The sequence below is a fragment of the Thalassophryne amazonica genome, chromosome 12, assembly GCF_902500255.1.
Source record: "Thalassophryne amazonica chromosome 12, fThaAma1.1, whole genome shotgun sequence".
In the NCBI taxonomy this organism is placed as follows: domain Eukaryota; kingdom Metazoa; phylum Chordata; class Actinopteri; order Batrachoidiformes; family Batrachoididae; genus Thalassophryne; species Thalassophryne amazonica.
Genome location: NC_047114.1, coordinates 51,306,313 through 51,322,268, shown reverse-complemented (window position 1 = coordinate 51,322,268; position 15,956 = coordinate 51,306,313). Strand labels below are relative to the sequence as shown.

At 41.8% G+C, this 15,956-nt stretch overlaps 1 protein-coding gene across 1 annotated transcript in view; it reads left to right on the top strand.

Annotated features, from left to right (window-relative positions):
* lyn (LYN proto-oncogene, Src family tyrosine kinase) overlaps positions 1-9,878 on the top strand; it is a 31,559-nt gene extending 21,681 nt beyond the window's left edge. The window contains exons 11-13 of the mRNA XM_034183375.1: positions 6,131-6,284; positions 8,847-8,978; positions 9,383-9,878. Of these exons, the coding sequence (XP_034039266.1) occupies positions 6,131-6,284; positions 8,847-8,978; positions 9,383-9,585 (489 nt within the window). The 3' untranslated portion in view covers positions 9,586-9,878. The remainder of the gene's footprint in view (positions 1-6,130; positions 6,285-8,846; positions 8,979-9,382) is intronic.
* The last annotated feature ends 6,078 nt before the right edge of the window (positions 9,879-15,956 follow it).

Below are 15,956 nucleotides of genomic sequence, written 5' to 3'. Positions count from 1 at the left end.
CCAGAGGACACGACGTCCATGATTTCCAAAAACAATTTGAAATGTGGACTCATCAGACCACAGCACACTTTTCCACGTGTTTCTGGGTGTTGTTGATGTATGGCTTTCGCTTTGCACGGCAGAGTTTTAACTTGCACTGGTAGATGTAGCGATGAACAGTGTTAACTGACAATGGTTTTCTGAAGTGTTCCTGATCTCACGCGGTAAGATCCTTTACACAATGATGTTGGTTTTTAATGCGGTGCCGCCTGCGAGATCAAAGGTCACGGGCATTCAATGTTGGTTTTCGGCCTTGCTGCTTACATATAGAAAGTTCTCCAGATTCTCTGAATCTTCTGATTATATTATGGACTGTAGATGATGGAATCCCTAAATTCCTTGCAATTCGATGATGAGAAACATTGTTCTTAAACTGTTGGACTATTTTTTTTCACACAGTAGTTCACAAAGTGGTGATCCTCACCCAATCTTTGCTTGTGAACGGCTGAGCCTTTTGGGGATGCTCCTTTTATACCAAATCATGATACTCACCTGTTTCCAATTAGGTGTTCTTTGAGCATTCATCAACTTTTCCAATCTTTTGTTGCCCTGTCCCAACATTTTTGAAACGTGTTGCAGGCATCCATTTCAAAATGAGCAAATATTTGCACAAAAGCAACAATGTTTATCAGTTTGAACATTAAATATCTTGTCTTTGTGGTGTATTCAATTTAATATAGGTTGAAGAGGATTTGCACATCATTGTATTCTGTTTTTATTTACATTTTACACAACATCCCAACTTCATTGGAATTGGGGTTGCATATCATCCCAAGGGGGCCTAAGACAGACCCTTGTGAAATCCTGTATTTCATAGGAACAAGATTTGAAGTGGCGTTTTTGTAATGAACAATGAAAGTGGCTGGTTAAGTAGGATATAAACCACTCCAGGACATTTACAGTGATAATAACGTAGTGGGGTACACGTCCATTGCAAGCAGAATGTTGTTTACCACTTTAGTAAGTACTGTTTCCGTGGAATGGTCCATTCTAAATGCAGACTATAGTCAGTCAAAAAGGTTATTCTCTGTAGGATGATTCACAAACTGTTGTGAAACTACTTTTGAGAGGACATTAGAGCAAAAGATAGGTTAGATATCGGTCTATAGTGTTCAAGTAACCCAGAACCAAGGTTTGATTTCAGAATTGGTTTAATCACTGCAGATTTAAAACATTTAGGAACAGAACACAGAGGTTAATGATGGGTTAAAATTTTCTAACAGAATGCCCAAGTGTGGGCCATGGCTCCTTAAACAGGTTAGTCTGTAAGGCCCCATTAAAAACAAAAACAAAACAAAACATTAGTTTATCATCTTTGACATCAGAAAAAGTGGTGAGGGTGGGTGGCTTTTTTTTTTTATTTTAGAAGCAGGTACATACACATCATTTCAAACCTGAAAAACAACACAGCACCTGCATGCCAAGTGAGGAACTGAAAATATCAGCTATTTTTTAAATAAATCTTGTTTCCATGTTGAATGCAGTCAGTGTACTGCATGCTAGTAGTGTGCCATCATGCATACTGTGTCTGAGTGACATGGAACAACTGACTGTGGTTGTCAGTGACCGTCTTTGGCCAAAGCACAATCACCACCTAGCGGATGTGCGGTTCTTGCACCAGCTGTACTGCCGTCAATGAAATTCGCCAAAATAAAAAATAAAAGAAAAATTGATGCAGGCTGATTTTGGCATGTGAGCGGGAATGATTAACTTTTTTTTAATGGGACGGAACAGGTCAAAGAAACAGGTTGTGCTTTTAGCGGAAATTACACGTTTTGTCAGCATACCCTACAGAATAGTATCAAATTCCGTAAGTCTCAGCATCCTATCAGTAGGAAGATGCAATGGTGGAACTAAGGCATGCTGGGATATATTTGACCTAATGTAATCTATTTTCTCTTCAAATTAATCTAAGAAATCCTGAGCAGTAAATGGAGAGCAGCTTACAAGTGGTTGTCCTTGAATAAGTGTGGCTACAGTGTCACAAAAGCATTTTGTGAAAGCAGTTCTGTTTGTTTTTGTTCATCAAATCAGAGTAGTAGGTCCATTTTGTAGCAAGGAGCATGTGCTTAAAGTCCAGAACATTACACCATGTGAGGTGGAAGACTTCTAGCTTTGAACTATGCTATTTGAGCTCAAGATTTCTAGATTTGGGCCACAAAAATGATCATTGGATCATGGCAAGCATGTCTTCAGGAGGCTGATTTTATAGTAGGTGGAGCAATCGTGTCCAAAAGGTTCGTGAGCGTTGAATTTCATCTGTTCTACTGACTGATCATCTCCAGAAAATGACATTAAGTATTCAGGCAGTCCGGTTTCAAGTTCATTTGTGATTGACGAGTTGATATGACTGAGAATGTAAATGGGCACCTCGTCCCAGTGGACAGGGTAGTGAAACTGTAACCTTAATGAGCGAGTGATGTGAAACCACTGACGTAAGGGAAACGATGTCAATGTTTAAAACCGTAATACCATGAGCAAGAACTGAAATCCTAGCATGTCTATAATGTCCATAATTGCCAAGGGGATCGGAGGGCTTATTCACATGCATAATGAAATCACCAACAATCAGAATGTTACCAGCACATGTTGGTAGCTCAGAGATAAACTCACAAAATTCTTAGAATTTGGGCCCGGGGGCCTATAAACATTGACAAAGTAGCATGTCAGATAACAAGCTGACGCTGCTTTTCCACGGGACTCTACATATGGTTACACAACAGATATGAAGTCACTTCTTCCATTGGTGTGCTGAAATGAGGAACAATAACCAAAACTAAAAGTTTCAAGTTTTGTTCTGTGAGAACAGTTCACTGACCTGGTCCAGTGCTCACATTGCTGTTCATGTTTCTTTTGTCCATCTCACACATGCAACAAAAAGCAAATGTTTATTGTTGATCAAATATTCCGTAAACAACCACTATCTGCTTGTTGCAGGTAATCATCTACATGGCAAAGATGTTGCAACAGGTGTAGAGTTCTAGGAGGGGTTTTGGCCATTTTAAGTATTTACATGTTAAATGACAAAATCAAATACCAAAAGTATGGCAAGGTATTTGTAATCACAAGTACTTGCAAACTGATGCACGATCACTGATCACTTCTTGTGACAATATAGTAAGAGCAAGGGATACTCAGACAGAAAAGGTTCCCATAAGGACATTTTTTTGTTTGTTTTTATTTTAGACAGTAAGAGAGACATGAAATATAGAGGAATTGGGAGAGACATACAGGAAAGGTAACACAGGCCAGGTCTCCTACACACTCCCACAGCTGACCATTGAGGGAAAGATGAATGCACTGTACAGAGCAATGTACAGAAACATCCTGGATGAAATCCTACTCCAAAGCGCTCTTGATCTCAGATTACAGCAACTGATCAATTGAATTCAATTCTTTTTTTCTTTGTATGGCGCCAAATCACAACAAAGATCTAACCTTACCAACTCTCCTGAGCAAGCACACAGGCAACAGTGGTAAGGAAAAAGTCCCTCTGGTGATAACGAGGAGGAAACCTCAAGCAGACCAGAACCAGAGAGGTGACCCACTGCTTAGGCCAGATGTCTCAAACCGGTTCCAGAAAGGGCCGAGAGGGTGCAGGTTTTCTGTGCAACCACCCACTCCAGCAGGTGATTTCACTGACTTTTTTTTTTTTTTTTTTTTTTTGCCAGCTTACACTCGGCCGAGACGGACGCACTTTTCTCTTCTCCCTTCCTCCTTACCTTTCCTGCTTCTGTGGTGTGTTGTCTGTGAGGCTGCAGCTTTGCTCTTCTGGAAAACGACAAAAATGGATCTGTTAAAGTGGTCTCTGAACGCAATTGACACTATTTTTTCTACAAGACATTCGGGGGCAGAGGACCCGACCTGTCCTGCGGGGACGCATGTGATGGGTTACATGATGGACTCGTGGAGGAGATGGCAGGTCATGTGCCTTTACATGCTTTCTGTGGAGGACGTCGAAGATGTGTACATATTTGGCTTGGTGGTGACCGGCTTTCTGCTGTGTGGAGCGGGCACTATGCTGTTTTACCGGAAAATCAAGAAAGTGGAAGCAGCTTTGATTGGTCCTTCCAGGCTGCCCTACATGATTGATTCGATTGGGAAGGCAGTGGCTGCGCAGCATTGGAAAACATCTCGAATAGAATCGCAGCCCTGGAAACCCGCTCTGACTGTCTGTGAAGACCACATTCTACATTCAGATGCATTGAGAGCCACTCTGTTCTCAGAACTGTGGAATCTTTCAGGCGTCTGCTAATCTGGCTATTCATTTGGCTTCCCCAAATACAGCTGCACTTCAAGGTCGCTGTGATAAAACCTCCTCAGAAGATCAACACTTAAGCCTCGCTCCCTGGTGTTCCCCCCTCCCCTCAGCTTCTCCAGCTCTGACGTTGACTGTGCTCAGGACTGCTCAGGGCTGCCCCTCCCCCTCCAGGATTGTCGGACAAGGCCGTTGACGGCGCCAAACAGGCTGCCTCCGGAGTGTTCTGATAAACTGGAGCTTTTCAAATCTCGGTTGTCGTCCTGTGTCCTTGTTTTTGTCTGTGTGATTTTTGTTTTTCTGTGCTGATGGGGATTTTTTTCCTCATTGCTGCTGTGTAATGCAACGGCTATGAGGGTTTTTTTTTTCTCCTTTTCCCTCGTGTTTTGCTTTTCATATATATGTTTATGTACCGGGCCGGCCTATGTGTTGTGTGTTGTGTGTGTGTTGTTTGTTATGGGTCGGTGTTGGTTTGCTCAGCCCTGCTGTTGACCAAGGCAGGGATGTACATCTGGAGCTGGTCCCCGGGCGCCTAATGGCGACTTCTGCTCCTACTGGCAATTAGGATGGGTTAAATGCAGTAGACACATTTCATTGTGCAGGGAACATGTTCTTCTGTGCATATGACAATAAAATTCCTTTGAATCCTTTGATTAACTGATTTCACCTGCTCAAAGTGATGTTAATCAGTGAAATCACCTGCTGGAGTGGGTGGTTGCACAGAAAACCTGCACCCTCTCCGCCCTTTCTGGAACCGGTTTGAGACCTCTGGCTTAGGCCATTCTAACAGTTACAAGGTTTTTCAGATTGTACAAGAGTTTCTTTACAAAGAGAAAAGCAATAAAAACAGAGTCCTTAATTGAAAGTACAGTAGAGTCCATCTTGGGTCTCTAATACATAGGCATCCATGTCCAGCACCTGTAGGCTGCAGTGGAGGACCTCCAGTCAGTGGTGCAACAGGTGGGCATCTCAGGGTCAGTCCGGCGCCCTGGGGTGCAGGGCCCGGATCAGTCATTGGTGTTATCAGTGCTACGGACAGAGAGAAAACGAGCAGAATCAGTTGGCCGGAAATAACTGCACCTGAGGCATTAATTCACCAGCAGTAAATCAACAGGGAAGAAAAAAGAGGGTCAAGATATCTTTCAGCAGGACAATGACCTTAAGCACACAGCCAAGATATCAAAGGAGTGGCTTCGGGACAACTCTGTGAATATCCTTGAGTGGCCCAGCCAGAGCCCAGACCTGAATCTGATTGAACACCTTTGGAGAGATCTGAAAATGGCTGTGCACCGACACTCCCCATCCAACCTGATAGAACTTGAGAGGTGCTGCAAAGAGAAATTGGCCAAAGATAGGTGCACCAAGCTTGTGGCATCATATTCAAGAAGACTTGAGGCTGTAATTGCATCAACAAAGTACTAAGCAAAGGGTGTGAATACTTATGTGCATGTGATTTGTTAGGGTTTTTTTTATTTTTTTTTTAATAAATTTGCCAAAAATTCACAAAAATCTTTTCATGTTGTCATTATGGGGTGTTGTGAGTAGAATTTTGAGGGAAAAAAATTGACTCCATTTTGGAATAAGGCTGTAATCTAAAATGTGGAAAAAGTGAAGCGCTGTGAATACTTTCTGGACGCAGGGTATACATGTCTGTTAGACTTTTCAATACAGAGGTGGCCAGTTTTATAATTCAGATAATTCTATACACAAGATTGACTACCACTGATAAATAATACTGTACATGCAAGCAGTTTGTGTGGAAGAGCGGGTGATGTTTTTGAGCTTGTTAACAGATATCCATTTTGTTGTTGTTTGTTTGTTTTCCCGTTGCAGATAGCAGAGGGCATGGCATACATTGAAAAGAAGAACTACATTCATCGAGACCTGAGGGCAGCCAATGTTTTGGTTTCTGAGAGTCTGCTCTGCAAAATAGCTGATTTTGGACTGGCAAGGATAATAGAGGACAGCGAGTACACTGCCAGAGAAGGTATGTGTCTTTATCCTGGGTAAGAGGATGTTCATGACAACTAGGGCTGTCATTCAAGGAATTCTTCTATGAAAACAAGAAGCGGAACAGTATTAGTTTTGAACACGCAAATGCCGTTGCTGATTTCCATCCCACACAGTCATCATTTTCACATGCAGCACCTCTGAATAACCAGACCGCTTGGGCCCTTTTGGGTGTGTTTGTATTAAAATAAGGTATGTTCTGGCACAAAGCTAGCACATTCATATCTTCTGTCACCAGAAAAAATGTTTGTGCTTAGGCCAGCAAATACCAAATCTAAAGTCCAGCTTTGTCTTGAGCTGCACAAAAGTCAGACAGATGTGCCTGACATAAGCAGCTTCACAGTGTACGTGCTATCTGCCTGTACATCAGTGAACTGCAACAGTTCACTGATGGTGAACTGTTGCTGTTAATATTAACATTGTCATATTAATATTACACTGTTGTACACCCTGTGCAAAGCAGCAGGGTGAACAAATACAGTAGACTCCATCTTGGGTCTTTACTACATAGGTGTCATGTTACAGCCACTGTAGAAAAGGGGAAATAAAAATCAGGGTTCTCCCTCTCTGGTAACACAGGCCAGGGCTCTCCCACAGCTGACCATTGATGGAAAGATGAATGCACTGTACAGAGCAATGTACAGAGACATCCTGGATGAAATCCTACTCCAGAGCACTCTTGATCTCAGATTACAGCGGCTGATCAATTGACTTCAATTCTTTTTCTCTCTGCTGGTTTCACTGAGAGGCTGTAAAACCAGCAGATAAATGAAAAACACAAAAGACTCAATAAAACAACAAAGGATGACAGGCCTGACAGAAAAAGAATTCATTTTACGGAGAAGATAAATTCTCTGCTGTCCTTGTTTCACAATAGCGTCCACGTTCACATCAAACTTCAGTTTGTCATCAAAAATAGTATTCAAATACTTATATGTTGTGACAAGTTCCACTTTTTCCACTGTGTATGATACACTCCTTGGCCACATCCCTGTTACAGCTGAAGTCAATGATCATTTCTTTAGTTTTGGACACGTTTAAATCCAAAGAGTTGTTATCACACCAACAAATGAAATGAAATTGCTCTAAGATGTTGGTAGGTTTAGACCGTACTTGTGTGAAGCGCCTTGAGGCAGCTTTGTTGTGATTTGGTGCTATATAAATGAAATAAATTGAATTAACTTGAACCTTGCAGCAGGCTTCAATCTCCATGATTTGTAGTTAATTCACATTTTAAATGAGGAAGTAATGCTTTCAATTGTGCCCACTGATAGCACAGCTCTGTGTGCTTGCAACCCTCCAGGACAAAATGCCCAAACATAGTGAACACGGTAAAACCAACCCTTTTGTGCACAGCACCAGATTTGCACATGTATTTTCCACAGCTTAATGAGCAAGTGCAATGAGACAAGCCCCAAATCAGCTAGAAGCCTCTGTGAAGAAACAGAGTCAAAACATCAACTGTTTGCCAATAGTCGGTGAGCAAATCAATATCTACCTATCTCTTAAAAGGGATTCAAGCCACAAACAAGCTATTTCCTCTTTTACATTCAGAAAACAGCAACCCAACAAGTCATATAAACTTATCTGAATCCACCAAAACAAGAAGGGACACGCTGAGAGAGTACATGTTTGACACAGATTCAATTCCAAGAAGAGGAATGGCAGGTGAGTGGCTGGCCAGCCACAACAGGGCAGAGACATCTGGAAGGTTGCCAAGCAGCCGTAGTGGCACCATGATGTCTGTAGAGCCATTTGGAGGCTGCATCAATGCTGGGACGGCCGAGTCCTGGATCAATATTAAGATCCAAGGCTTCCAATAACTTACTGGACTTGGCCATCAGAAGTGTATCGGACTTTTACTTATCTTGGCAGTAATGTTCATGTCTCTGGCTCCTTGGCGATGCTGAAATCTTTACTGAAGAATGAAAAGTCTTTAGGATTTGTGTGCTTTCTGTCTTGCTGTATGGTTGTGAAACGTTGAGGCTAACCAATTACATAACATGATGATTAGAGGTCTTTGGTTTGGCTTTTGCGTTGGATGACCCTTGGGTACCACTGGAATGGCTTTTTGTTTAAAGCAAGATCAGCTACAACATTTTGAACATGTGGCACATTTCTCTGTACATGATCCAGCACATGGGTGCCTCAGTGTTGAGACCCCCAGTGGCCAAACCCATGTTTCACTTGCTGCAATGACTACTTTCAAGAGGTGGAGACTGGCCAGTTGTCACGATCTCCAGCATGGGAGGCAGACACTCTGACCAGGGGGCCAAAACCCAGGTGTGCCCATAGTATCCTTTGGCTGTCGGCAGAATGAGGCCTGTTGACTACCACGTGCACAGCGACTCGTGCTGGTCGTCACACATGCTAATATTAACGTATGAGTGCAATATATGGGGCATTTGTAAGAGAATGAAATATTTGCATGATTAACTTATTTTTATAAATTTTATTTATTGTTGCATTTTGTGTCATGTCATTGAAATCAAGGTTTATGGGAAAAGTGACATGATTTTTGTCTGTGTGTGTTTCTTAGGAGCTAAATTCCCCATTAAATGGACGGCTCCAGAGGCTATTAACTATGGCTCCTTCTCAATCAAGTCGGACATGTGGTCTTTTGGAGTTCTGCTCTATGAAATCATCACCTTTGGAAAAATTCCTTACCCAGGTGAACATTAACTGGACTTTGTCCAAGTTGAAAGACTGTGTAAAATATGACCAAAAACAGAATGTGATGATGTGCAAATCATTTAAACCATTTATTATTAGTTCATTTGTATCAAAGGAAATCCTTCAGGTCTGTATCACTTTATAACCCCTGGCCACCTCACCATTCTTAAATATACTTGTAATTCTGTTTCATGACCAAAAGTATGAACCCAAGCTATTCCAGCCCATATTGCATGTCAATCATGTGACATCTCCCTTGTGCTACATGATTCACTTTAATTATCTAAAATTAGATAAATATGGTCAGTTGTTTGAACATGCACTTTTGTTTTAGTCTGCATATGTATTTATTAGTTTTACATTCAGTATTTCTGCACTCACACATTCATGCACGTTCTTCAGGTATGACGAAAACAGAGGTGATGACTTCTGTGCAGCGCGGCTACCGGATGCCCCAGCCCGAAGGTTGTTCTGCTGAGCTCTACGAAATCATGCTGTGCTGCTGGAAGGACAAACCTGAAAACAGGCCCACGTTTGATTATATGCAGTGTGTCCTGGATGACTTCTACACCGCTACAGAGGGACAATATGAGCCACAACTTTAAGACATGCAAAAGCCCAGACTCTTTCACTGAGACGGCACAAATGCACGATCTCCAGCATGGGAGGCGGACGCTCTGACCACATTCATATTTGGAACTGTTTCAAATACAGATACATATTTTCCAGTTTTTGTAAAATCTGACACTTCCTTTGTATATTCATTTACATATGAATTTAATTTCAGGCAGTGAGAACACTGCACAGACAAAATGCACCTTTTTGTTTAGCTTCTTTTTACTCTGACAGGGTAAGTTAAGTTTTTAAGATTTTTATATATATATATATATATATATATATACACACACACACACACATATACATACACACATACACACACACACACATATACATACACCTAAATAGATCTTCCATTTGAATGGTGGATTGTATTTTGCGCAACATTCATTATTTGTCCCATTTTATGGGTGATGTCAGAAGCATGCATTTTTGGACTTTTCTGTGCATTTTTGTCCTATACATTTCATTCTGTTACACAGCTCCATTAGCTTTTCAAAAAAAAAAATGTCCCGCAGCTGCAATGTTTGTGGGAACATCTTTAGCAGCTGTTAAAGTGCTGTCAGATAAAGAACTGGACAACTTTCTCATAATTTTTCACTGGATTTGAGAAAGCAGACACTTGCTTCCATACACTGCAAATCTCCTCCCTGCTAGCTGCACTGAACTGCTGAGTCGGTGAAATCGGTGAAATAAATAAAATGGTGAAGATCTATTTTGGTGTCATACAAAATAAATAATGAATATTTTCCATTTGTGCAATGGAAAGAATATGTTCCTTCACTAAAAGACAGAATGTACCATTTGAGGCCTCAAATGAGTTGAATGGTATGTTTCGTCTCTCAAGTCATGAAAATATTCTTACAATTGCACTCATTTATTATTTGTGAGTGCCTTTCTCATTTCAAAATGTTTTTCTTTGAGGCCATTGTGGTCCATCGGGACTTTGCATAACTTTGATTTTCATATCATGAAGTGAAGTCTGAGACTTCCCAGCTTAGAATGCGAGTCCATTGCAAATTACTTTCCCAGCCAAGTCTGGTTCCCATTTAAAGATTTGAAACAATACGGATATTGTTTCTTGTCCATAGAAACAAACGGGTGTCATTAAGTGGTCATACCTAGAGGGAAACCATCACGTTTTAAGTCAAAAGGTCAACTCTTTCCCTCTAAAATACAATATACTGTAAATATGTTATGTATCCGTATCCTCATGTAAATAACAAAACTGGCACTGAGTATACTGAACCGAATTGTACTTCACATTTTTCTGGTACGTGCTGTTTCACTGATCATTAAGCGTTGATTGCCGACAAGTCAGCTTCATATTGAAGTATAAAGTGTCTTTTTTCAGTAAATGAATAACTGTTTGCAGCCTTGAGATAGCCTGATTCAATGTTCTATACTGGCTTTGACTTTTAATGGCTTTCTATACACATGAGGGCAAAAAAGTTAAATGTAATTGTCAATGCAGACTGAAGTGTTTTGACCATTAGGCCCAGCTTAAAGCTCAAGCCACATATGATTTTTGTCACTTTATCATGATTTCATTTGCTGTCCTTTTTATTTTAGCTGCTAATTGAGTGAAAAAGCAGTATGTTGTACATTTGTGCAGTAAAATATATTCTTTATCAGATATCTTTGTGCATTCATCTTTTTGTGCATGTACAAGAGAGTGGGGTACTCAACTATATATACGTACACTCAACAAAAATATAAATGCAACACTTTTGGTTTTGCTCCCATTTTGTATGAGATGAACTCAAAGATCTAAAACTTTTTCCACATACACAATATCACCATTTCCCTCTAATATTGTTCACAAACCAGTCTAAATCTGTGATAGTGAGCACTTCTCCTTTGCTGAGATAATCCATCCCACCTCACAGGTGTGCCATATCAAGATGCTGATTAGACACCATGATTAGTGCACAGGTGTGCCTTAGACTGCCCACAATAAAAGGCCACTCTGAAAGGTGCAGTTTTGTTTTATTGGGGGGGGATACCAGTCAGTATCTGGTGTGACCACCATTTGCCTCATGCAGTGCAGCACATCTCCTTCGCATAAAGTTGAAGAGAACACCTCTCCAACGTGCCAAACGCCAGTGAATGTGAGCATTTGCCCACTCAAGTCGGTTACGACGACGAACTGGAGTCAGGTCGAGACCCCGATGAGGACGACTAGCATGCAGATGAGCTTCCCTGAGACGGTTTCTGACAGTTTGTGCAGAAATTCTTTGGTTATGCAAACCGATTGTTTCAGCAGCTGTCCGAGTGGCTGGTCTCACAAGATCTTGGAGGTGAACATGCTGGATGTGGAGGTCCTGGGCTGGTGTGGTTACACGTGGTCTGCGGTTGTGAGGCTGGTTGGATGTACTGCCAAATTCTCTGAAACGCCTTTGGAGACGGCTTATGGTAGAGACATGAACATTCAATACACGAGCAACAGCTCTGGTTGACATTCCTGCTGTCAGCATGCCAATTGCACGCTCCCTCAAATCTTGCGACATCTGTGGCATTGTGCTGTGTGATAAAACTGCACCTTTCAGAGTGGCCTTTTATTGTGGGCAGTCTAAGGCACACCTGTGCACTAATCATGGTGTCTAATCAGTATCTTGATATGGCACACCTATGAGGTGGGATGGATTATCTCAGCAAAGGAGAAGTGCTCACTATCACAGATTTAGACTGGTTTGTGAACAATATTTGAGGGAAATGGTGATAGTGTATGTGGAAAAAGTTTTAGATCTTTGAGTTCATCTCATACAAAATGGGAGCAAAACCAAAAGTGTTGCGTTTATATTTTTGTTGAGTACAGTATATACACAGATGCTACTATTGATCAAAACTATTAAAGAACAGTTTGTTTTCTTCCAAACAGTGAGTTTATTTTCTTCAAAACAGTGAGTAAAACATAAAACCAGAGTAGTGACTTGTTCCAACAAAAATGGAACACACACATAGACAGGAGAACAGGTGTACCCGTAGACCACTTCACACACACACACACACGCACCCACCCACACACACGGAGTGTACGCTGAAACAGGAAGACAGCAGGTGTGAACGCAGGGGTGGAACATGGGAAACAGACCTAAATATTTTTGGAGAAATTAGCAATTTTAGCTATCCAGTAAACAATGGACATTGTGCTGCAATGCACCATGGGAGTTTGGGGTTTTGAGGTTTTAAATGTTGTTATTGTGGTTCATGTTAGTTTAACAGTGTTGTTAGTGCTATTGATTTATTGTGCTTTTGTAGTTCAGTTGGTTTTGTCAGTTTAGTTAAGTGTAATGTTGCTCTTACCATGAGCAAGTTAAGTCTCATGTTGGTACCATGAGTGAAAACTGGACTGATTTTAATGTCTTTATTCACTGTCTTTTTAAAATCAAATTAAATATATATATATATATATATATATATATATATATATATATATATATTCAACAAAAATATAAATGCAACACTTTTGGTTTTGCTCCCATTTTGTATGAGATGATCTCAAAGATCTAAAACTTTTTCCACATACACAATATCACCATTTCCATCAAATATTGTTCACAAACCAGTCTAAATCTGTGATAGTGAGCACTTCTCCTTTGCTGAGATAATCCATCCCACCTCACAGGTGTGCCATATCAAGATGCTGATTAGACACCATGATTAGTGCACAGGTGTGCCTTAGACTGCCCACAATAAAAGGCCACTCTGAAAGGTGCAGTTTTATCACACAGCACAATGCCACAGATGTCGCAAGATTTGAGGGAGCGTGCAATTGGCATGCTGACAGCAGGAATGTCAACCAGAGCTGTTGCTCGTGTATTGAATGTTCATTTCTCTACCATAAGCCGTCTCCAAAGGCGTTTCAGAGAATTTGGCAGTACATCCAACCGGCCTCACAACCGCAGACCACGTGTAACCACACCAGCCCAGGACCTCCACATCTAGCATGTTCACCTCCAAGATCATCTGAGACCAGCCACTCGGACAGCTGCTGAAACAATCGGTTTGCATAACCAAAGAATTTCTGCACAAACTGTCAGAAACCGTCTCAGGGAAGCTCATCTGCATGCTCGTCGTCCTCATCGGGGTCTCGACCTGACTCCAGTTCGTCGTCGTAACCGACTTGAGTTGGCAAATGCTCACATTCACTGGCATTTGGTACGTTGGAGAGGTGTTCTCTTCATGGATGAATCCCGGTTCACACTGTTCAGGGCAGATGGCAGACAGCGTGTGTGGCGTCATGTGGGTGAGCGGTTTTCTGATGTCAATGTTGTGGATCGAGTGGCCCATGGTGGTGGTGGGGTTATGGTATGGGCAGGCGTCTGTTATGGACGAAGAACACAGTTGCATTTTATTGATGGCATTTTGAATGCACAGAGATACCGTGACGAGATCCTGAGGCCCATTGTTGTGCCATACATCCAAGAACATCACCTCATGTTGCAGCGGGATAATACACGGCCCCATGTTGCAAGGATCTGTACACAATTCTTGGAAGCTGAAAATGTCCCAGTTCTTGCATGGCCGGCATACTTACCGGACATGTCACCCATTGAGCATGTTTGGAATGCTCTGGACTGGCGTATACGACAGCGTGTACCAGCAACTTCGCACAGCCATTCAAGAGGAGTGGACCAACATTCCACAGGCCACAGTTGACAACCTGATCAACTCTATGTGAAGGAGATGTGTTGCACTGCATGAGGCAAATGGTGGTCACACCAGATACTGACTGGTATCCCCCCCCCCCCCCCCCCAATAACACAAAACTGCACCTTTCAGAGTGGCCTTTTATTGTGGACAGTCTAAGGCACACCTGTGCACTAATCATGGTGTCTAATCAGCATCTTGATATGGCACACCTGTGAGGTCGGATGGATTATCTCAGCAAAGGAGAAGTGCTCATTATCACAGATTTAGACTGGTTTGTGAACAATATTTGAGGGAAATGGTGATATTGTGTATGTGGAAAAAGTTTTAGATCTTTGAGTTCATCTCATACAAAATGGGAGCAAAACCAAAAGTGTTGCGTTTATATTTTTGTTGAGTGTATATAGTGAGGGAAAATAAGTATTTGAACACTCTGCCATTTTGCAAGTTCTCCCACTTAGAAATCATGGACGGGTCTGAAATTTTCATCTTAGGTGCATGTCCACTGTGAGAGACATAATCTAAAAAAAAAAAAAAAAAAAAAAAATCCAGAAATCACAATGTATGATTTTTAAATAATTTATTTGTATGTTACTGCTGCAAATAAGTATTTGAACACCTGTGAAAATCAATGTTACTATTTGGTACAGTAGCCTTTGTTTGCAATTACAGAGGTCAAACGTTTCCTGTAGTTTTTCACCAGGTTTGCACACACTGCAACAGGGATTTTGGTCCACTCCTCCATACAGATCTTCTCCAAATTTTTCAGGTTTGGAGTTTCAGCTCCCTCCAAAGATTTTCTATTGAGTTCAGGTCTGGAGACTGGCCAGGCCACTCCAGGACCTTGAAATGCTTCTTACGGAGCCCCTCCTTAGTTGCCCTGGCTGTGTGTTTGGGGTCATTGTCATGCTGGAAGACCCAGCCATGACCCATCTTCAATGCTCTTACTGAGGGAAGGAGGTTGTTTGCCAAAATCTCACAATACATGACCCCATCCATCCTCCCTTCAATACGGTGCAGTCATCCTGTCACCTTTGCAGAAGAGCACCCTCAGAGTATGATGTTTCCACTCCCATGCTTCACGGTTGGGATGGTTTTCTTGCGGTTGTTCTCATCCTCTAAAAATGGTAAGTGGAGTTGATTCCAAAAAGCTCTATTCTGGTCTCATCTGACCACATGACCTTTTCCCATGCCTCCTCTGGATTATCCAGATGGTCAGTGGTGAACTTCAAACGGGCCTGGAGATGTGCTGGCTTGAGCAGGTGGACCTTGCTGCCCTGCAGGATTTTAAACCATGACAGCATCATGTGTTACTAATGTAATCTTTGTGATTGTGGTCCCAGCTCTCTTCAGGTCATTGACCAGATCCTCCTGTGTAGTTCTGAGCTTTCTCAGAATCATCCTTACCCCACAAAGTTAGATCTTGCATGGAATCCCAGACCGAGGGAGATTGACAGTCATCTTGTGTTTCTTCCACTTTCTAATAAATAATCATAACAGTTGTTGTCTTCTACCAAGCTGCTTGCCTGTTGTCCTGTAGTCCATCCCAGCCTTGTGCAGGTCTACAGTTTTGTCCCTGGTGTCCTTAGACAGCTCTTTGGTCTTGCTTATGGTGGACAGGTTGGAGTGTGATTGACTGAGTGTGTGAACAGGTGTCTTTTATACAGGGAACAAGTTCAAACAGGTGCAATTAATACAAGTAAAG